General features: G+C 41.9%; 1 protein-coding gene across 2 annotated transcripts in view; it reads left to right on the top strand.

Annotated features, from left to right (window-relative positions):
- The window catches only part of flt4 (fms related receptor tyrosine kinase 4), a 200,076-nt gene that overhangs the window by 160,634 nt on the left and 14,442 nt on the right, over positions 1 to 25,000 (top strand). For both annotated transcript variants that reach the window (XM_090221227.1, XM_090221226.1), the window contains exons 16-27: positions 804 to 935; positions 4,490 to 4,596; positions 4,955 to 5,090; positions 6,841 to 6,945; positions 7,464 to 7,666; positions 9,759 to 9,927; positions 10,332 to 10,426; positions 15,199 to 15,321; positions 16,111 to 16,222; positions 16,333 to 16,432; positions 17,187 to 17,292; positions 24,790 to 24,914. In XM_090221227.1, coding sequence (XP_090077353.1) covers positions 804 to 935; positions 4,490 to 4,596; positions 4,955 to 5,090; positions 6,841 to 6,945; positions 7,464 to 7,666; positions 9,759 to 9,927; positions 10,332 to 10,426; positions 15,199 to 15,321; positions 16,111 to 16,222; positions 16,333 to 16,432; positions 17,187 to 17,292; positions 24,790 to 24,914 — 1,513 coding nt within the window. The remainder of the gene's footprint in view (positions 1 to 803; positions 936 to 4,489; positions 4,597 to 4,954; positions 5,091 to 6,840; positions 6,946 to 7,463; positions 7,667 to 9,758; positions 9,928 to 10,331; positions 10,427 to 15,198; positions 15,322 to 16,110; positions 16,223 to 16,332; positions 16,433 to 17,186; positions 17,293 to 24,789; positions 24,915 to 25,000) is intronic.

The raw sequence follows: 25,000 nt of genomic DNA, 5'->3' as shown, positions 1-25,000 counted from the left end.
CTCTCTCCCTGTGTCTCCCTCTCTCCCTGTGTCTCCCTCTCTCCATGTGTCTCCCTCTTTCCTCTTCCTCTCTTCCTTCTGGGTAAAGGAATAGACACTCAAGTAGCCCTGTCAATCACACAGGGATAATGTCACCCTACAGCACATACCTGGGAGGACACTAACACCTGAGTGACACACACACACACACACACACACACACACACACACACACACACACACACACACACACACACACACACACACACACACACACACACACACACACACACACACACACACACACACACACACACACACACACACACACACACACACACACACCTGTAGCTGAAGACATGAGACATCAGCTTCCACAGTGTGTCTTTGAGGCATTAGAGGTCAGAGGGTCGGATTGAGTGACAACCTGGCAGGGTTACAGACAGCTGGGGACTTGTACTTTGGAGACATTAAACACATGACATGTGGAGAGAATGAGTGATAGAGTGATAGAGGGGGAGGGAGGGAGGGAGGGAGGAGGATTGGCTGGGCTGGCTACATCAATCTGAGTAGTTGTCAGGTTAGCAGACAAGCAAGACTAGGTGAGTGTATGTGTGTGTGTGTGTTTGTCAGAGTGGTGTGTGTGTGTGTGTGTTTGTCAGAGTGGTGTGTGTGTGTGTGTTTGTCAGAGTGGTGTGGGTGTGTGCGGAAGTGCACGCTTACGTGTGTGTTTGTGTCAGTGATTGACAGCTGTGTGTGTGTGTGTGTGTGTGTGTGTTTGTGTGTGTGTGTGTGTGTGTGTGTGTGTGTGTGTGTGTGTGTAGGACTGCAGCTACAGGACGCCAACAGGACTTTGAGTATCCAGCGAGTCAGAGAAGAGGACGCCGGTCTCTACACCTGCACCGCCTGTAATCAGAGGGGCTGCGCACACTCCTCCGCTGCCGTCACAGTGCTGGGTGAGACAGGAACACACACACACACAGCCTTCAGACACACACACATACAAATATACTCTACACTCTAACCACTAGGTTACCTGCCACCTCTACACTCTAACCACTAGGCTACCTGCCACCTCTACACTCTAACCACTAGGTTACCTGCCACCTCTACACTCTAACCACTAGGCTACCTGCCACCTCTACACTCTAACCACTAGGCTACCTGCCTCCTCTACACTCTAACCACTAGGCTACCTGCCTCCTCTACACTCTAACCACTAGGCTACCTGCCACCTCTACCCTCTAACCACTAGGCTACCTGCCATCTCTACACTCTAACCACTAGGTTACCTGCCACCTCTACACTCTAACCACTAGGCTACCTGCCACCTCTACACTCTAACCACTAGGCTACCTGCCACCTCTACCCTCTAACCACTAGGTTACCTGCCACCTCTACACTCTAACCACTAGACTACCTACCACCTCTACACTCTAACCACTAGGCTACCTGCCATCTCTACACTCTAACCACTAGGCTACCTGCCTCCTCTACCCTCTAACCACTAGGCTACCTGCCACCTCTACCCTCTAACCACTAGGCTACCTGCCATCTCTACACTCTAACCACTAGGTTACCTGCCACCTCTACACTCTAACCACTAGGCTACCTGCCACCTCTACACTCTAACCACTAGGCTACCTGCCACCTCTACCCTCTAACCACTAGGCTACCTGCCGTCTCTACGCTCTAACCACTAGGCTACCTGCCGTCTCTCCACTCTAACCACTAGGCTACCTGCCACCTCTACCCTCTAACCACTAGGCTACCTGCCGTCTCTACACTCTAACCACTAGGCTACCTGCCACCTCTACACTCTAACCACTAGGCTACCTGCCACCTCTACACTCTAACCACTAGGCTACCTGCCACCTCTACACTCTAACCACTAGGCTACCCTGCCGCCTCTACACTCTAACCAATAGGCTACCTGCCACCTCTACACTCTAACCACTAGGCTACCTGCCGCCTCTACACTCTAACCACTAGGCTACCCTGCCGCCTCTACACTCTAACCACTAGGCTACCCTGCCGCCTCTACACTCTAACCACTAGGCCACCCTGCCACCTCTACACTCTAACCACTAGGCTACTTGCCGGCTAGCTGATGATACATGATTCAGGTTATTATTCAGTGGGATAGCTGGTGATACATGATTCAGGTTATTATTCAGTGGGATAGCTGATGATAAATGATTCAGGTTATTATTCAGTGGGATAGCTGATGATACATGATTCAGGTTATTATTCAGTGGGATAGCTGATGATAAATGATTCAGGTTATTATTCAGTGGGATAGCTGGTGATACATGATTCAGGTTATTATTCAGTGGGATAGCTGATGATAAATGATTCAGGTTATTATTCAGTGGGATAGCTGGTGATACATGATTCAGGTTATTATTCAGTGGGATAGCTGATGATAAATGATTCAGGTTATTATTCAGTGGGATAGCTGATGATACATGATTCAGGTTATTATTCAGTGGGATAGCTGATGATAAATGATTCAGGTTATTATTCAGTGGGATAGCTGGTGATACATGATTCAGGTTATTATTCAGTGGGATAGCTGATGATAAATGATTCAGGTTATTATTCAGTGGGATAGCTGGTGATACATGATTCAGGTTATTATTCAGTGGGATAGCTGATGATACATGATTCAGGTTATTATTCAGTGGGATAGCTGGTGATACATGATTCAGGTTATTATTCAGTGGGATAGCTGATGATACATGATTCAGGTTATTATTCAGTGGGTTAGCTGGTGATACATGATTCAGGTTATTATTCAGTGGGTTAGCTGGTGAAAAATAATGAACTAAATTGATATTTAACTGGTTATAGCATCCCCTCTGAGAACTCATCCCTCCAGGTTCCATGTATCCCTCCAGGTTGCATTCATCCCTCCAGGTTCCCCTCCAGGTTCCATTCACCCTCCCTGTTCCATTCACCCTCCCTGTTCCATTTATCCCTCCAGGTTACATTTATCCCTCCAGGTTCCCCTCCAGGTTCCATTCACCCTCCCTGTTCCATTTATCCCTCCAGGTTGCATTTATCCCTCCAGGTTCCCCTCCAGGTTCCATTCACCCTCCCTGTTCCATTTATCCCTCCAGGTTCCATTTATCCCTCCAGGTTCCCCTCCAGGTTCCATTTATCCCTCCAGGTTCCCCTCCAGGTTCCATTCATCCCTCCAGGTTCCATTTATCCCTCCAGGTTCCCCTCCAGGTTCCATTCATCCCTCCAGGTTCCATTTATCCCTCTAGGTTCCATTCATCCCTCCAGGTTCCATTCATCCCTCCAGGTTCCATTCATCCCTCCAGGTTCCATTCATCCCTCCAGGTTCCATTCATCCCTCCAGGTTTCATTTATCGCACCAGGTTCCAATGACAGAGCAGATGTTGTTGTTGTTTATCCCAGGTTCCAGTGACAGGGCTAATGTTGTTGTTGTTTATCTCACCAGGTTCCAGTGACAGGGCTGATGTTGTTGTTGTTTATCTCACCAGGTTCCAGTGACAGGGCTAATGTTGTTGTTGTTTATCCCAGGTTCTAGTGACAGGGCTAATGTTGTTGTTGTTTATCCCAGGTTCCAGTGACAGAGCTAATGTTGTTGTTGTTTATCTCACCAGGTTCCAGTGACAGGGCTAATGTTGTTGTTGTTTATCTCACCAGGTTCTAGTGACAGGGCTAATGTTGTTGTTGTTTATCCCAGGTTCCAGTGACATAGCTAATGTTGTTGTTGTTTATCTCACCAGGTTCCAGTGACAGGGGTAATGTTGTTGTTGTTTATCTCACCAGGTTCCAGTGACAGGGCTAATGTTGTTGTTGTTTATCTCACCAGGTTCCAGTGACAGTGCTAATGTTGTTGTTGTTTATCTCACCAGGTTCCAGTGACAGGGCTAATGTTGTTGTTGTTGTTTATCTCACCAGGTTCCATTGACAGTGCTAATGTTGTTGTTGTTTATCTCACCAGGTTCCAGTGACAGGGCTAATGTTGTTGTTGTTTATCCCAGGTTCCAGTGACAGGGCTAATGTTGTTGTTGTTTATCTCACCAGGTTCCAGTGACAGGGCTAATGTTGTTGTTGTTTATCCCAGGTTCCAGTGACAGGGCTAATGTTGTTGTTGTTTATCCCAGGTTCCAGTGACAGGGCTGATGTTGTTGTTGTTTATCCCAGGTTCCAGTGACAGGGCTGATGTTGTTGTTGTTTATCCCAGGTTCCAGTGACAGGGCTAATGTTGTTGTTGTTTATCTCACCAGGTTCCAGTGACAGGGCTAATGTTGTTGTTGTTTATCCCAGGTTCCAGTGACAGGGCTAATGTTGTTGTTGTTTATCCCAGGTTCCAGTGACAGGGCTGATGTTGTTGTTGTTTATCCCAGGTTCCAGTGACAGGGCTGATGTTGTTGTTGTTTATCCCAGGTTCAGTGACAGGGCTGATGTTGTTGTTGTTGTTTATCCCAGGTTCCAGTGACAGGGCTGATGTTGTTGTTGTTGTTTATCCCAGGTTCCAGTGACAGGGCTAACGTGGAGATCGTGATTCTGATCGGGACAGGCGTCTTCGCTGTGTTCTTCTGTGCTCTACTCATCCTCATCTTCTGCAACGTCAAACGGGTCAGAACACACACACCCTGTGAACTCCTATAGGCTCTCTATAGGCTCTCTCTGTTCTAAGAGATCATGGATCGCCTCCAATCAGAGTGACTGTGAACTCTGACCTCACCTCTGTAACATCCCCCTCAGCTCTTTAGTCACATGGCGAAAGGAGGCAAGGTGCAAATACCCCAAGTCTCTATGTGAAATATCAAAGGCAGTATGTCTACGATCTAACAGAGATACAGAGATGTTTGGTTCAACACGTATGGCTAACAGAGATGTTTGGTTCAACACGTATGGCTAACAGAGATGTTCAACATCAATGTGGCCATGTTTCACTGAGCCTCTTCTCTCTCTCTCTCCTCTCTCTCTCCAGGTGAACCCAGCAGACATAAAGACAGGCTATCTGTCCATCATAATGGACCCAGGGGAGGTTCCTCTGGATGAGCAGTTTGAATACCTCTCGTACGACTCCTCCCAGTGGGAGATATCTGTGGACAAACTACGACTAGGTAAGAAGAGGAGGGATGGAGGGATATTTTTAACCCACCCCCTTAGAATCAGAGAGGTGGGGGGGGCTGCCTTGACATCCACGTCTTCAGCGCCCAGGGAACAGTGGGTTAACTGCCGTGCTCAGGGGCAGAGCGACAGATTTTTACTTTGTCAACTCGGGGATTCGATCCAGTAACCTTTCGGTTACTGGCCCAACGCTCTAACCACTAGGGTACCTGCCACCCCAGCAGGGAGGGAGCGAGGGATAGATAGATAGATAGATAGATAGATAGATAGATAGATAGAGAGAGAGAGAGAGAGAGAGAGAGAGAGAGAGAGAGAGAGAGAGAGAGAGAGAGGGAGAGAGGGAGAGAGAGAGAGAGAGAGAGAGAGAGAGGGAGAGAGAGGGAGAGAGAGAGAGAGAGAGAGAGAGAGAGAGAGAGAGAGAGAGAGAGAGAGAGAGAGAGAGAGAGAGAGAGAGAGAGAGAGAGAGAGAGAGAGAGAGAGAGAGAGAGAGATAGATAGATAGATAGATAGATAGATAGATAGATAGATAGATAGATAGATAGATAGATAGATAGATAGAGGGATAGAGGGAGAGAGAGAGAGGGAGGGAGGGAGGATAGAGAGTGATATATAGAGGGAGAGAGAGATGGATAGAGGGAGGGAGGGATGGATAGAGGGAGGGAGGGATGGATAGAGGGAGGGAGAGATGGATAGAGGGAGGGAGAGATGGATAGAGGGAGAGAGGGATAGAGAGATCGAGAGAGGGAGGGATGGATGGGAGGATAGAGAGTGATAGATAGAGGGAGAGAGAGATGGATAGAGGGAGGGAGGGATGGATAGAGGGAGGGAGAGATGGATAGAGGGAGAGAGGGATAGAGAGATCGAGAGAGGGAGGGATGGATGGATGGCGGTATAGAGAGAGGGAGGATAGAGAGATAGAGAGAGGGAGGGAGGATAGAGAGATAGAGAGAGGGAGGGAGAGAGAGATGGATAGAGGGAGGGAGAGATGGATAGAGGGAGGGAGGGAGCATATGGAGGAATGAAAGAATAAACAAACTGAAGAATGAGTGAGTGAGTTAGCAAAAATAATCAACCAAACTAATGAATGTTACATTCTGGTTTCCTCTGTTCCTGTTGAATGGGTCTGGAGCCCAGACTGCTACTGATGACGATGATGAGGGTAGCAGTCAGTGGTAATGATGCTGGTTCACGCTCTGTTCAGTGCTCTGTAACACACACACAGTCCCAAGGGGTAGTGTCTGGGTCCCGTCCAGAGTGATGGATGGCAAACCCTTTGGACATCGGAATTAGAATCTTGTTACATTCTAACTTTTAGATTTATTACATTTGACTCATCAAATCAAATTGTATTCGTCACGTGCATTGAATACAACAGGTGTAGGTAGACCTTATTAAAGTGAAATGATTACTTACAAGCCCTTAACCAACAATGCAGTTAAAGTAACAACAATAACGAGGCTATATACAGCTGGTACCGGTACCGTGTACAGGTTAGTTGAGGTAATTAGTACATGTAGGTAGGGGTGAAGAGACTATGCAGAGATAATTAACAGAGAGAGCAGATGTTGCAGTCTGGAGGGACATTAGGATCAGTGAACCAGACCAGCAGATAAATCAAAACGTCTTTACTTTTGGAAGTAGAAACACATCTGGTTTCTCTAATTCTCCTCTCCTTCTCTCTCTCTCTCTCGCTCCTCTCCTCTCCTCTCTCTCTGTCTCTCCTCTCCTTCTCTCCTCTCTCAGGGAAGGTGTTGGGTCATGGAGCGTTTGGGAAGGTCATCGAGGCCTCCATCTTTGGAATCAGCAAGAAGAGCAGCCTGGACACTGTGGCGGTGAAGATGTTGAAAGGTGTGTGTGTGTGTTTTTTATTTTTTGACCTTTATTTAACTAGGCAAGTCAGTTAAGAACAAATTCTTATTTACAATGACGGCCTAGGAACAGTGGGTTGGTTAACTGCCTTGTTCAGGGGCAGAACGACAGATTTGTACCTTGTCAGCTCGGGGGTTTGAACTTGCAACCTTCCGGTTACTAGTCCAACGCTCTAACCACTAGGCTACTCCCTGTGTGTGTGTGTGTGTCCCCGTGTGTGTGTGTGTGTGTCCCCGTCTGTGTCCCCGTGTGTGTGTGTGTCCCCGTGTGTGTGTGTGTGTGTGTCCCCGTCTGTGTGTGTGTGTGTCCCTGTGTGTGTGTGTGTCCCCGTGTGTGTGTGTCCCCGTGTGTGTGTGTGTCCCCGTGTGTGTGTGTGTGTGTGTGTCCGTGTGTGTGTGTGCGTGTGTGTCCGTGTGTGTGTGTGTGTGTCCGTGTGTGTGTGTTTGTGTGTGTGTGTCCGTGTCCTGACCTCGTCTCTCCCTGTCTTCTGTATCCAGAGGGAGCGTGTGCCAGTGACCACAAGGCTCTGATGTCAGAGCTGAAGATCCTGATCCACATTGGGAACCATCTTAACGTGGTCAACCTCCTGGGGGCATGCACCAAACCCAGCGCCCCCCTCATGGTGGTGGTGGAGTACTGCAAGTATGGGAACCTGTCCAACTACCTGAGAGCCAAGAGAGAGTTCTTCCTACCTTACAGGGTAAGACCTAATGCTAACCCTTAACCCCTAACCTGTCCAAATACCTGAGAGCCAAGAGAGAGTTCTTCCTAACTTACAGGGTAAGACCTAATGCTAACCCTTAACCCCTAACCTGTCCAAATACCTGAGAGCCAAGAGAGAGTTCTTCCTACCTTACAGGGTAAGACCTAATGCTAACCCTTAACCCCTAACCTGTCCAAATACCTGAGAGCCAAGAGAGAGTTCTTCCTAACTTACAGGGTAAGACCTAATGCTAACCCTTAACCCCTAACCTGTCCAAATACCTGAGAGCCAAGAGAGAGTTCTTCCTACCTTACAGGGTAAGACCTAATGCTAACCCTTAACCCCTAACCTGTCCAAATACTTGAGAGCCAAGAGGGAGATCTCCCCACCTTACAGGGTAAGACCTAATGCTAACACTTAACCCCTAACCTGTCCAAATACCTGAGAGCCAAGAGGGAGATCTCCCCACCTTACAGGGTAAGACCTAATGCTAACCCTTAACCCCTAACCTGTCCAAATACCTGAGAGCCAAGAGGGAGATCTCCCCACCTTACAGGGTAAGACCTAATGCTAACCCTTAACCCCTAACCTGTCCAAATACCTGAGAGCCAAGAGGGAGATCTCCCCACCTTACAGGGTAAGACCTAATGCTAACCCTTAACCCCTAACCTGCCCAAATACCTGAGAGCCAAGAGGGAGATCTCCCCACCTTACAGGGTAAACTTTGTGAAACTCTGACGTTGGTTTCCGGATACAGATTAAGCCTAGTTCTGTTGTAAAAAATAAATCATGCTCCATGGAGATTCACCATTGATAGTGATTCTTAGTCCAAGACTAGACTTCAGACTGTGTCCAGGAAACCAGTCCTGAGTCTTTAGTTTTCAGAGGCATTTAGTTAGTTACTGACTCGTGGTGTGTTTAGCAAAAGGTTTTCTGGGTATTGGGCTGTAACATACAGTATTTCTGGGTATTGGGCTGTAACATACAGTATTTCTGGGTATTGGGCTGTAACATACAGTATTTCTGGGTATTGGGCTGTAACATACAGTATTTCTGGGCTTGTTCAGGATCAGGCCTTATATATATATATATATATATATATATGATTGACATAATATAACTGTTTTATCAGGGTGACACTAGGATTAATAACATACAACAATTACAGAATGTTTTGTTCAATTGACAAAAACAACTGAAATCAATCATAGAGGTGTATGGAAAGTGATGGTGAGTGTTGGGGACTGTTCTGTTGCAGAGCTGGTGAAAAGGGCCCATTATAACACTCCCCTCTAATAACACGATGGTTGTTGGAATAGACTAAGTCCCCGGGTCTCAATCCTAACGCGCTTTGTCCGCATTTCATGTTTAGAAAGACAACGTCCCGCGTTCACTGAGACCACACCAATGGGAAACGCTGCATATGGCGTCTAAATCGGAAAGGACATTTAAATAGAGCACAGTGACTGATTAAATTACATTTAAATACAGCACAGTGACTGATTAAATTACATTTAAATACAGCACAGTGACTGATTAAATTACATTTAAATAGAGCACAGTGACTGATTAAATTACATTTAAATACAGCACAGTGACTGATTAAATTACATTTAAATACAGCACAGTGACTGATTAAATTACATTTAAATACAGCACAGTGACTGATTAAATTACATTTAAATACAGCACAGTGACTGATTAAATTACATTTAAATACAGCACAGTGACTGATTAAATTACATTTAAATACAGCACAGTGACTGATTAAATTACATTTAAATACAGCACAGTGACTGATTAAATTACATTTAAATACAGCACAGTGACTGATTAAATTACATTTAAATACAGCACAGTGACTGATTAAATTACATTTAAATACAGCACAGTGACTGATTAAATTAAATTTAAATACAGCACAGTGACTGATTAAATTACATTTAAATACAGCACAGTGACTGATTAAATTACATTTAAATACAGCACAGTGACTGATTAAATTACATTTAAATACAGCAAAGTGACTGATTAAATCCTGGCAAATGTGTAGATGGTAACCTACATGATGTACCTGTGTGTTCCTCAGGACCGCTCCCCTAAGACTCAGAGCCAGGTGAGACGCATGATAGAGGCAGGACAAGTGGAGCCGAGAGCCCGCCTCCCACCTTCCCCGTCCTCCTCCTCTATTGGCAGCCCCCAGAGTCAGTCATCCAGCAAGTCCAATCAGAAGAGCCCCTCTCCTGCTGTGGAAAAGAGTGAGTAGTGTGAATTGCAGTGTTAGCCAAATCCTAACTTCAGACTGACATAAATAATGCATTAATGTCAATGGGATTTGGGGATTTTAAGTGCTGAAAGTTCAGTCTTGACCTTTTGACTGAAGAGCCTCAAGAATGTAGAATCAAAACAAGTTATACCTGAGTTAAATCCTTTCCCTCCCCCCTCTCTCTCTCTCTCTCTCTCTCTCTCTCTCTCCCTCTCTCTCTCTCTCTCTCTCTCTCTCTCTCTCTCTCTCCCCCTCTCTCTCTCTCTCTCTCTCTCTCTCTCCCCCCTCTCTCTCTCTCTCTCTCTCTCTCTCTCTCTCCCTCTCTCTCTCTCTCTCTCTCTCTCGCCCCTCTCTCTCTCTCTCTCTCTCCCCCTCCCTCTCTCTCTCTCTCTCCAGTGGAGGACCTATGGAAGACTCCTCTCACTATAGAAGATCTGATCTGCTATAGTTTCCAGGTGGCCAGAGGAATGGAGTTCCTGGCCTCGCGAATGGTATCTCCCCAGCAACCACACACCCATCATCCATTTTTTTTAAATCACCCTAAAAACCCATCGCCCCAGAAGATTTCTCCCTAAAAACCCATCACCCCAAAAGATTTAATCCGAAAAACCCATCGCCCCAGAAGATTTCTCCCTAAAAACTCATTGTCCCAGAAACCACACACAGATTATAGAGAACAAGCTGTATAATATATAATAATACATACTGTACCGGGCCAGTTTCCCAGAACCACACATGGTGTGGTATAAGTCTCTGGACTAAAGTAGTGCACTACACCATATCGATCTCCCTAGAAATCACAGAGATTCTAGAGACCAGTCTGACAGGGGGTGTGAGGAAGAGGAGGAGGAGGAGGAGAAGGAGGAGGAGGAGGAAGAGGAAGAGGTGTAATGCAAATAGATTATCCAATAATACCACATCCTGGGCTTGTTTCCCAGACACAGATTAAAGCCTAAAAAACATGTTACGGAGTGCGACTGAGACTGTAGGTGCTACTACTGGTTTCTCTCACTACCTCTTTTGCTAGCATAGGGTATCAATCAAATATATTTATAAAGCCCTTTTTATATCAGTTAATGTCACAAAGAGCTGTACAGAAACCCAGCCTAAAACCCCAAACAGCAAGCAATGCAGGTGTAGAAGCACGGTGGCTAGGAAAAACTCCCTAGAAAAGGCCAGAACCTAGGAAGAAACCTAGAGGGGAACCAGGCTCTGAGGGGTGGCCAGTCCTCTTCTGGCTGTGCCGGGTGGAGATTATAACAGTATATGGCCAAGATGTTCAAATGTTCATAAATGACCAGCAGGGTCAGATAGTAATAATCACAGTGGTTGTACAGGGTGCAACGGGTCAGCACCTCAGGAGTAAATGTCAGTTGTCTTTTCATAGCCGATCATTAAGAGTTAGAGACAGAAGGTGCGGTAGAGAGAGAGATTCAAAAACAGCAGGTCCGGGACAAGGTAGCACATCCGGTGAACAGGTCAGGGTTCCATAGCCGCAGGCAGAACAGTTGAAACTGGATCAGCAGCACGACCAGATAGACTGGGGTCAGCAAGGAGTCATCAGGCCAGGTAGTCCTGAGGCATGGTCCTAGGGCTCAGGTCCTCCGAGAGAAAAGAGAGAGAAAGAGAGAGAGAGAGCGAGAGAATTAGAGAGAGCATACTTAAATTCACACAGGACACCAGATAAGACAGGAGATATACTCCAGATATAACAGACTGACCCTAGACCCCCGACACATAAACTACTGCAGCATAAATACTGGAGACAGGAGGGGTCGGGAGACACTGTGGCCCCATCCGACGATACCCATGGACAGGGCCAACCAGGCAGGATATAACCCCACCCACTTTGCCAAAGCACAGCCCCCACACCACTAGAGGGATATCTTCAACCACCAATTTACCATCCTGAGACAAGGCCGTGTATAGCCCACAATGATATCCCCACGGCACAAACCCGAGGGGTGCGCCAACCCGGACAGGAAGATCACGTCAGTGACTCAACCCACTCAAGTGACGCACCCCTCCTAGGGACGGCATGGTTGAGCACCAGTAAGCCAGTGACTCAGCTCCTGTAATAGGGTTAGAGGCAGAGAATCCCAGTGGAGAGAGAGGAACCGGCCAGGCAGAGACAGCAAGGGGGGTTCGTTGCTCCAGTGGCTTGCTGTTCACCTTCGCACTCCTGGGCCAGACTACACTCAATCATAGGACCTACTGAAGAGATGAGTCTTCAGTAAAGAGTTCAAGGTCTGCATCTCTCACATGGATCGGCAGACCATTCCATAAAAATTGAGCTCTATAGGAGAAAGCCCTGCCTCCAGCTGTTTGCTTAAAAATAGCGTACGTGTAGGTATGTACGGCAGGACCAGATCAGAGAGATAGGTAGGAGCAAGCTCATGTAATGCTTTGTAGGTCAGCAGTAAAACCTTGAAATCAGCCCTTGCCTTAACAGGAAGCCAGTGTAGGGAGGCTAGCACTGGAGTAATATAATCAAATGTTTTGGGTTCTAGTCAGGATTCTAGCTGCCGTATTTAGCACTAACTGAAGTTTATTTAGTGCTTTATCCGGGTAGCCGGAAAGTAGAGCATTGCAGTAGTCTAACCTAGAAGTGGCAAAAGCATGGATTAATTTTTTGGCATCATTTTTGGACAGAAAGTTTCCGATTTTTGCAATGTTACGTAGATGGAAAAAAGCGGTCCTTGAAATGGTCTTGATATGTTCTTCAAAAGAGAGATCAGGGTCCAGAGTAACGCCGAGGTCCTTCACAGTTCTATTTGAAGCGACTGTACAACCATCAACCATCAAGATTCAACAGCAGATCTCTTTGGTTCTTGGGGCCTAGAACAAGCATCTCTGTTATGTCTGAGTTTAAAAGTAAAGCATTTGCCGCCATCCACTCACCGTGTTTCATTGAGATGTACAGCTGTGTCGTCTGCATAGTGAATGTTAGCATTATGTTTCCGAATGACATTGACATGAATAACATCACCAAGAGGTAAAATACATAGTGAAAACAATAGTGGTCCTAAAACAGGGCCTTGAGGAACACAGTTGATTTGTCAGAGGACAAACCATCCACAGAGACAAACTGATATCTTTCCTACAGATAAGATCTAGACCAGGCCAGAACTTGTCCGTGTAGACCAATTTGGGTTTCCAATCTCTCCAAAAGAATGTGGTGATCGATGGTATCAAAAGCAGCACTAAGGTCTAGGAGCATGAGGACAGATGTAGAGCCTGGGTCTGATGCCATTAAAAGGTAATTTACCACCTTCACAAGTGCAGTCTCAGTGCTATGATGGGGTCTAAAACCAGACTGAAGCATTTCGTATTCATTGTTTGTCTTCAGGAAGGCAGTGAGTTGCTGCACAACAGCCTTTTCTAAAATATTTGAGAGGAATGGGAGATTCGATATAGGCCGATAGTTTTTTATATTTTCTGGGTCAAGGTTTGGCTTTTTCAAGAGAGGCTTTATTACTGCCACTTTTAGTGAGTTTGGTACACATCCGGTGGATAGAGAGCCGTTTATTATGTTCAACATAGGAGGGCCAAGCACAGGAAGCAGCTCTTTCAGTAGTTTAGTTGGAATAGGGTCCAGTATGCAGCTAGAAGGTTTAGAGGCCATGATTATTTTCATCATTGTGTCAAGAGATATAGTACTAAAACACTTGAGCGTCTCTCTTGAGCCTAGGTCCTGGCAGAGTTATGCAGACTCAGGACAACTGAGCTTTGAAGGAATACGCAGATTTAAAGAGGAGTCCGTAATTTGCTTTCTAATAATCATGATCTTTTCCTCAAAGAAGTTCATGAATTTATCACTGCTAAAGTGAAAGCCATCCTCTCTTGGGGAATGCTGCTTTTTAGTTAACTTTGCGACAGTATCAATAAGGAATTTCGGATTGTTCTTATTTTCCTCAATTAAGTTAGAAAAATAGGATGATCAAGCAGCAGTAAGGGCTCTTCGATACTGCACGGTACTGTCTTTCCAAGCTAGTCGGAAGACTTCCAGTTTGGTGTGGCACCATTTCCGTTCCAATTTTCTGGAAGCTTGCTTCAGAGCTCGGGTATTTTCTGTATACCAGGGAGCTAGTTTCTTATGACAAATGTTTTTAGTTTTTAGGGGTGCAACTGCATCTAGGGTATTGCACAAGGTTAAATTGAGTTCCTCAGTTAGGTGGTTAACTGATTTTTGTCCTCTGGCGTCCATGGGTAGACTCTGGAAGGACATCAAGGAATCTTTGTGTTGTCTGTGAATTTATAGCACAACTTTTGATGTTCCTTGGTTGGGGTCTGAGCAGATTATTTGTTGCAATTGCAAACGTAATAAAATGGTGGTCCGATAGTCCAGGATTATGAGGAAAAACATTAAGATCCACAACATTTATTCCATGGGACAAAACTAGGTCCAGGGTATGACTGTGACAGTGAGTGGGTCCAGAGACATGTTGGACAAAACCCACTGATTTATTTTGCATTAAAATGTCAACATCATCTGACACTTCAAAAATTACTATTTTGACAGGTGTCCTGTTCCGTAGCTCAAAACACGACAGGATACTAATGAAATCAAGCGAGGCCAACAAACGTTCCTTCTGGTCAGCAGAAACACACAGAACCAATACAAGCACCCTCCTATTTAACAGAAGAGGAGGTGGAAGAGGAAGAGGCACCCTCCTATTTAACAGAAGAGGAGGTGGAAGAGGAAGAGGCGCCCTCGTATTTAACAGAAGAGGAGGTGGAAGAGGAAGAGGCACCCTCGTATTTTAGTAGTGTCTCCCTCCACAATGTCATGACATCAAAGATCCTCCATCCCACTATGTCGTGATAGTAAAGCTCCTCCCTCCACTCAGTCATGACAGTAAAGCTCCTCCCTCCCCTGTGATGTGATATTAAAGCTCCTCCCTCCCATATGTTGTGATAGTAAAGCTCCTCCCTCCCATATGTTGTGATAGTAAAGCTCCTCCCTCTATGTCATGACAGTAAAGCTCCTCCCTCCCCTGTGATGTGATAGTAAAGCTCCTCCCTCCCACTGTATCTCAGGTAGTAAGGAGCTCAGTATGTTGGAGAAGTTACATCCGTGTGTGTGTGTGTGTGTGTGTGTGTGTGTGTGTGTGTGTGTGTGTGTGTGTGTGTGTGTGTGTGTTTCTGTGTGTGTGTGTGTGTGTGTGTGTGTGTGTGTGTGTGTGTGTGTGTGTGTGTGTGTGTGTGTGTGTGTGTGTGTGTGTGTGTGTGTGTGTGTGTGTGTGTGTGTGTATTTCGGCAGTGTATCCACAGGGACCTTGCAGCGAGGAACATCCTGCTGTCAGAGAACAACGTGGTGAAGATCTGTGACTTCGGCCTGGCTAGAGACATCTACAAAGACCCCGACTACGTCAGGAAAGGCAGTGTAAGACACACACACACCTCGGGGGAAAAACTCGGGGTCGTTACATCAGGGCCAACGGCAAACTCGGGGTAGTTACATCAGGGCCAACGGCAAACTCGGGGTAGTTACATCAGGGCCAACGGCAAACTCGGGGTAGTTACATCAGGGCCAACGGCAAACTCGGGGTAGTTACATCAGGGCCAACGGCAAACTCGGGGTAGTTACATCAGGGCCAACGGCAAATTCAAATCTCTGTCACCGGAGGAGCAGTATGTCTAGGTTGTCATCCACTAGAGTCGTAGAACCTAGAAAGGTGTTATCTAGAACCTAAAAGGTGTTATCTAGAACCTAAAAGGTGTTATCTAGAACCTAAAAGGTGTTATCTAGAACCTAAACGGTGTTATCTAGAACCTAAAAGGTGCTATCTAGAACCTAAAAGGGTTAATCGGCTGTCCCCATAGGAGAACTCTTTGAAGAAACATTATTTTCCTGGTAGAACCTATTTGGTTTCCAGGTAGAAAGAACATTTTTGAGTTCCATGTAGAACCCTTTCCATAGACGGTTCTACATGGAACACAAAATGGTTCTACTGTGGGGTCGGCCGAAAGGATCCTTCTGGAACCCTTTATTCTAAGGGTGTGTTGCTGAATAAATTCTCTATCTCTCTCTCTGTCTCACTTCTCTCCTCTCCCTCTCTCTCTCTCTCTCTCTCTCTCTCTATATATATATATATATATATATATATATATATATATATATATATATATTTTTTTTTTTTTTTTTTTTCCCCCCTCTCTTCTCTCTCTGCAGGCCCGTCTGCCACTGAAGTGGATGGCTCCAGAGAGTATCTTTGACAAGGTCTACACCAGCCAGTCTGACGTCTGGTCCTTTGGTGTTCTACTCTGGGAGATCTTCTCTCTGGGTGAGACATTTAGGTATTTTAGCAGTGAGAGACACTGTTCTTGCCTCGGTTAGCCATCCATCCTGACAGACACACCTTATCTCTGATAACACCAGTGTTCCTCTCCTCAGGTGCATCTCCGTACCCAGGTGTCCAGATCGATGAGGACTTCTGTAAACGACTGAAAGATGGAACCAGGATGAGAGCTCCTGAAACAGCATCTCCTGAGATGTGAGTCAACACAGATCCTAGAATAATTCACAAGATATGTGTAGTTAGTTATATGTGAGTCAACACAGATCCTAGAATAATTCACAAGATATATGTAGTTATGTGTGAGTCACTCACTCCTTACCTACCTTGCATACATTTCATGCAAACCCAAGCACACAATATACTTAGTAATGTAAGGTACTGTGTGCTCTGTGCGCTGTAGTGGATAGAACTAATAGTGGCTGTGGGAGTGCACTCTAACACTCTTTGGCCCTACTATGTGTCTCTGTTGCCCTCTGCTGGTAGTTATGGGATCCTTCTGGCCTGTAGGATATCTCTGCTGGCCTGTAGGACATCTCTGCTGGCCTGTAGGATATCTCTGCTGGCCTGTAGGACATCTCTGCTGGCCTGTAGGATATCTCTGCTGGCCTGTAGGACATCTCTGCTGGCCTGTAAAGGATATCTCTGCTGGTAGTTATGGGATCCATCTGGCCTGTAGGATATATCTGCTGGTAGTTATGGGATCCATCTGGCCTGTAGGATATCTCTGCTGGCCTGTAGGACATCTCTGCTGGCCTGTAGGATATCTCTGCTGGTAGTTATGGGATCCATCTGGCCTGTAGGATATCTCTGCTGGCCTGTAGGACATCTCTGCTGGCCTGTAGGATATCTCTGCTGGTAGTTATGGGATCCATCTGGCCTGTAGGATATCTCTGCTGGCCTGTAGGACATCTCTTTGCTGTAACATGTGTCTGTGTGTCTCTCTTAATAGCTATGGTATAATGCTGGCCTGCTGGCAGGGCGAGCCCCGAGAGAGACCTCCCTTCCAAGCCCTGGTAGATATCCTGGGAGACCTACTACAGGACGACAACCTACCAGTAAGACACAGAGGTTTTACCCAATCTAGTCATGTCTGATCTGTCAACACTGAAGTCATAGTGGCCATTTCTGGAAGAATGGGGGTCACATACAGAAATGGAACGAGGCCAATGTGACTGACAGCCGTGGTATATCAGACATTATAAACTGGGTGGTTCGAGCCCTGAATGCTGATTGACTGACAGCCGTGGTATATCAGACATTATAAACTGGGTGGTTCGAGCCCTGGATGCTGATTGACTGACAGCCGTGGTATATCAGACATTATAAACTGGGTGGTTCGAGCCCTGGATGCTGATTGACTGACAGCCGTGGTATATCAGACATTATAAACTGGGTGGTTCGAGCCCTGGATGCTGATTGACTGACAGCCGTGGTATATCAGACATTATAAACTGGGTGGTTCGAGCCCTGGATGCTGATTGACTGACAGCCGTGGTATATCAGACATTATAAACTGGGTGGTTCGAGCCCTGAATGCTGACTGGCTGACAGCCGTGGTATATCAGACATTATAAACTGGGTGTTTCAAAGCCCTGAATGCTGATTGGCTGACAGCCGTGGTATATCAGACATTATAAACGGGGTGTTTCAAAGCCCTGAATGCTGACTGGCTGACAGCCGTGGTATATCAGACATTATAAACTGGGTGGTTCGAGCCCTGGATGCTGATTGGCTGACAGCCGTGGTATATCAGACCATATGTATGACAAAACGTTTATTTATACTCTAATTATGTTGGTAACCAGTTTATAATAGCAATAAGGCACCTCGGGGGTTTGGGGTATATGACCAATATACCACGGCTGAGGGCTGTGTCCAGGCACTCAGAGATGTGTCGTGCATAAGAACACACCTTAGCCGTGGTATATTGGCCACATAACACACCCCCTCGGGCCTTTTGCTTAAACAAGATTTGTGTGTTACATGTCGGTATTTCCCGTTCTGTAGGATGTTAAGGACTGATATTATATTCTGTAGGATGTTAAGGACTGATATTATATTGTGTAGGATGATAAGGACTGATATTATATTCTTTAGGATGATAAGGACTGATATTATATTCTGTAGGATGATAAGGACTGATATTATATTCTATAGGATGATAAGGACTGATATTATATTCTGTAGGATGATAAGGACTGACTGATATTATATTGTGTAGGATGATAAGGACTGATATTATATTCTGTACGATGATAAGGACTGATATTATATTCTGTAGGATGATAAGGACTGATATTATATTCTTTAGGATGATAAGGACTGATATTATATTCTGTAGGATGATAAGGACTGACTGATATTATATTGTGTAGGATGATAAGGACTGATATTATATTCTGTAGGATGATAAGGACCGATATTATATTGTGTATGATGATAAGGACTGATATTATATTGTGTAGGATGATAAGGACTGATATTATATTGTGTAGGATGATAAGGACTGATATTATATTGTGTAGGATGATAAGGACTGATATTATATTCTTTAGGATGATAAGGACTGATATTATATTCTGTAGGATGATAAGGACCGATATTATATTGTGTATGATGATAAGGACTGATATTATATTGTGTAGGACTATAAGGACTGATATTATATTGTGTAGGATGATAAGGACTGATATTATATTGTGTAGGATGATAAGGACTGATATTATATTCTTTAGGATGATAAGGACTGATATTATATTGTGTAGGATGATAAGGACTGACTGATATTATATTGTGTAGGATGATAAGGACTGATATTATATTCTTTAGGATGATAAGGACTGATATTATATTCTGTAGGATGATAAGGACCGATATTATATTGTGTATGATGATAAGGACTGATATTATATTCTGTAGGATGATAAGGACTGATATTATATTGTGTAGGATGATAAGGACTGATATTATATTCTGTAGGATGATAAGGACTGATATTATATTCTGAAGGATGATAAGGACTGATATTATATTGTGTATGATGATAAGGACTGATATTATATTCTGTAGGATGATAAGGACTGATATTATATTCTGTAGGATGATAAGGACTGATATTATATTCTGTAGGATGATAAGGACTGACTGATATTATATTGTGTAGGATGATAAGGACTGATATTATATTCTTTAGGATGATAAGGACTGATATTATATTCTGTAGGATGATAAGGACCGATATTATATTGTGTAGGATGATAAGGACTGATATTATATTGTGTAGGACTATAAGGACTGATATTATATTGTGTAGGATGATAAGGACTGATATTATATTGTGTAGGATGATAAGGACTGATATTATATTCTTTAGGATGATAAGGACTGATATTATATTGTGTAGGATGATAAGGACTGACTGATATTATATTGTGTAGGATGATAAGGACTGATATTATATTCTGTAGGATGATAAGGACTGATATTATATTCTGTAGGATGATAAGGACCAATATTATATTGTGTAGGATGATAAGGACTGATATTATATTCTGTAGGATGATAAGGACCGATATTATATTGTGTATGATGATAAGGACTGAAATTATATTGTGTAGGATGATAAGGACTGATATTATATTGTGTAGGATGATAAGGACTGATATTATATTGTGTAGGATGATAAGGACTGATATTATATTCTTTAGGATGATAAGGACTGATATTATATTCTGTAGGATGATAAGGACCGATATTATATTGTGTATGATGATAAGGACTGATATTATATTGTGTAGGACTATAAGGACTGATATTATATTGTGTAGGATGATAAGGACTGATATTATATTGTGTAGGATGATAAGGACTGATATTATATTCTTTAGGATGATAAGGACTGATATTATATTGTGTAGGATGATAAGGACTGACTGATATTATATTGTGTAGGATGATAAGGACTGATATTATATTCTTTAGGATGATAAGGACTGATATTATATTCTGTAGGATGATAAGGACCGATATTATATTGTGTATGATGATAAGGACTGATATTATATTGTGTAGGATGATAAGGACTGATATTATATTCTTTAGGATGATAAGGACTGATATTATATTCTGTAGGATGATAAGGACCGATATTATATTGTGTATGATGATAAGGACCGATATTATATTGTGTAGGATGATAAGGACTGATATTATATTGTGTAGGATGATAAGGACTGATATTATATTCTTTAGGATGATAAGGACTGATATTATATTGTGTAGGATGATAAGGACTGACTGATATTATATTGTGTAGGATGATAAGGACTGATATTATATTCTTTAGGATGATAAGGACTGATATTATATTCTGTAGGATGATAAGGACCGATATTATATTGTGTATGATGATAAGGACTGATATTATATTGTGTAGGATGATAAGGACTGATATTATATTCTTTAGGATGATAAGGACTGATATTATATTCTGTAGGATGATAAGGACCGATATTATATTGTGTATGATGATAAGGACTGATATTATATTGTGTAGGATGATAAGGACTGATATTATATTGTGTAGGATGATAAGGACTGATATTATATTCTTTAGGATGATAAGGACTGATATTATATTGTGTAGGATGATAAGGACTGACTGATATTATATTGTGTAGGATGATAAGGACTGATATTATATTCTTTAGGATGATAAGGACTGATATTATATTCTGTAGGATGATAAGGACCGATATTATATTGTGTATGATGATAAGGACTGATATTATATTCTGTAGGATGATAAGGACTGATATTATATTGTGTAGGATGATAAGGACTGATATTATATTCTGTAGGATGATAAGGACTGATATTATATTCTGAAGGATGATAAGGACTGATATTATATTGTGTATGATGATAAGGACTGATATTATATTCTGTAGGATGATAAGGACTGATATTATATTCTGTAGGATGATAAGGACTGATATTATATTCTGTAGGATGATAAGGACTGACTGATATTATATTGTGTAGGATGATAAGGACTGATATTATATTCTTTAGGATGATAAGGACTGATATTATATTCTGTAGGATGATAAGGACCGATATTATATTGTGTAGGATGATAAGGACTGATATTATATTGTGTAGGACTATAAGGACTGATATTATATTGTGTAGGATGATAAGGACTGATATTATATTGTGTAGGATGATAAGGACTGATATTATATTCTTTAGGATGATAAGGACTGATATTATATTGTGTAGGATGATAAGGACTGACTGATATTATATTGTGTAGGATGATAAGGACTGATATTATATTCTGTAGGATGATAAGGACTGATATTATATTCTGTAGGATGATAAGGACCGATATTATATTGTGTAGGATGATAAGGACTGATATTATATTCTGTAGGATGATAAGGACCGATATTATATTGTGTATGATGATAAGGACTGAAATTATATTGTGTAGGATGATAAGGACTGATATTATATTGTGTAGGACGATAAGGACTGATATTATATTGTGTAGGATGATAAGGACTGATATTATATTCTTTAGGATGATAAGGACTGATATTATATTCTGTAGGATGATAAGGACCGATATTATATTGTGTATGATGATAAGGACTGATATTATATTGTGTAGGACTATAAGGACTGATATTATATTGTGTAGGATGATAAGGACTGATATTATATTGTGTAGGATGATAAGGACTGATATTATATTCTTTAGGATGATAAGGACTGATATTATATTGTGTAGGATGATAAGGACTGACTGATAGTATATTGTGTAGGATGATAAGGACTGATATTATATTCTTTAGGATGATAAGGACTGATATTATATTCTGTAGGATGATAAGGACCGATATTATATTGTGTATGATGATAAGGACTGATATTATATTCTGTAGGATGATAAGGACTGATATTATATTGTGTAGGATGATAAGGACTGATATTATATTCTGTAGGATGATAAGGACTGATATTATATTCTGAAGGATGATAAGGACTGATATTATATTGTGTATGATGATAAGAACTGATATTATATTCTGTAGGATGATAAGGACTGATATTATATTGTGTAGGATGATAAGGACTGATATTATATTCTGTAGGATGATAAGGACTGATATTATATTCTGAAGGATGATAAGGACTGATATTATATTGTGTAGGATGATAAGGACTGATATTATATTCTGTAGGATGATAAGGACTGATATTATATTGTGTAGGATGATAAGGACTGATATTATATTCTGTAGGATGATAAGGACTGATATTATATTCTGAAGGATGATAAGGACTGATATTATATTGTGTATGATGATAAGGACTGATATTATATTCTGTAGGATGATAAGGACTGATATTATATTCTGTAGGATGATAAGGACTGATATTATATTCTGTAGGATGATAAGGACTGACTGATATTATTTTGTGTAGGATGATAAGGACTGATATTATATTCTTTAGGATGATAAGGACTGATATTATATTCTGTAGGATGATAAGGGCCGATATTATATTGTGTAGGATGATAAGGACTGATATTATATTGTGTAGGACTATGAGGACTGATATTATATTGTGTAGGATGATAAGGACTGATATTATATTGTGTAGGATGATAAGGACTGATATTATATTCTTTAGGATGATAAGGACTGATATTATATTGTGTAGGATGATAAGGACTGACTGATATTATATTGTGTAGGATGATAAGGACTGATATTATATTCTGTAGGATGATAAGGACTGATATTATATTCTGTAGGATGATAAGGACCGATATTATATTGTGTAGGATGATAAGGACTGATATTATATTCTGTAGGATGATAAGGACCGATATTATATTGTGTATGATGATAAGGACTGATATTATATTGTGTAGGATGATAAGGACTGATATTATATTGTGTAGGATGATAAGGACTGATATTATATTGTGTAGGATGATAAGGACTGATATTATATTCTTTAGGATGATAAGGACTGATATTATATTCTGTAGGATGATAAGGACCGATATTATATTGTGTATGATGATAAGGACTGATATTATATTGTGTAGGACTATAAGGACTGATATTATATTGTGTAGGATGATAAGGACTGATATTATATTGTGTAGGATGATAAGGACTGATATTATATTCTTTAGGATGATAAGGACTGATATTATATTGTGTAGGATGATAAGGACTGACTGATATTATATTGTGTAGGATGATAAGGACTGATATTATATTCTTTAGGATGATAAGGACTGATATTATATTCTGTAGGATGATAAGGACCAATATTATATTGTGCATGATGATAAGGACTGATATTATATTCTGTATGATGATAAGGACTGATATTATATTGTGTAGGATGATAAGGACTGATATTATATTCTGTAGGATGATAAGGACTGATATTATATTCTGAAGGATGATAAGGACTGATATTATATTGTGTATGATGATAAGGACTGATATTATATTCTGTAGGATGATAAGGACTGATATTATATTGTGTAGGATGATAAGGACTGATATTATATTCTGTAGGATGATAAGGACTGATATTATATTCTGAAGGATGATAAGGACTGATATTATATTGTGTAGGATGATAAGGACCGATATTATATTCTGTAGGATGATAAGGACTGATATTATATTCTGTAGGATGATAAGGACTGATATTATATTGTGTAGGATGATAAGGACTGATATTATATTCTGTAGGACTATAAGGACTGATATTATATTCTGTAGGATGATAAGGACTGATATTATATTCTTTAGGACGATAAGGACTGATATTATATTGTGTAGGATGACAAGGACTGATATATTCTGTAGGACTATAAGGACTGATATTATATTCTGTAGGATGATAAGGACTGATATTATATTCTTTAGGATGATAAGGACTGATATTATATTGTGTAGGATGATAAGGACTGATATTATATTCTGTAGGACTATAAGGACTGATATTATATTGTGTAGGATGATAAGGACTGATATTATATTGTGTAGGATGATAAGGACTGATATTGTATTGTGTAGGATGATAAGGACTGATATTATATTCTGTAAGATGATAAGGACTGATATTATATTGTGTAGGATGATAAGGACTGATATTATATTGTGTAGGATGATAAGGACTGATATTATATTGTGTAGGATGATAAGGACTGATATTATATTCTGTAAGATGATAAGGACTGACTGATATTATATTGTGTAGGATGATAAGGACTGATATTATATTCTGAAGGATGATAAGGACTGATATTATATTATGTAGGATGATAAGGACTGATATTATATTCTGTAGAATGATAAGGACTGATATTATATTGTGTAGGATGATAAGGACTGATATTATATTCTGTAGGATGATAAGGACTGACTGATATTATATTGTGTAGGATGATAAGGACTGGTATTATATTCCGTAGAGTGATAAGGACTGACTGATATTATATTCTGTAGGATGGTAAGGAATACATCCCCCTGAATCCGTCCCAGAGCTCTGAGGAAGACAGCTTCTCTCAGGCCTCATCACGACCCGCTTCACAGGAGGAGATGAGACTGGCTTGTCACAGCCTGCCCATCAGGTACAATCCTATTACACTACAACTACTACCACGACGACACCTACTACATCTACTACCACGACGACAACTACTACAACTACTACCAC

The sequence above is a fragment of the Oncorhynchus mykiss genome, chromosome 25 (assembly GCF_057628025.1).
Source record: "Oncorhynchus mykiss isolate SJ-2025 chromosome 25, ASM5762802v1, whole genome shotgun sequence".
In the NCBI taxonomy this organism is placed as follows: domain Eukaryota; kingdom Metazoa; phylum Chordata; class Actinopteri; order Salmoniformes; family Salmonidae; genus Oncorhynchus; species Oncorhynchus mykiss.
This window is presented reverse-complemented; position numbering and strand designations above follow the sequence as displayed.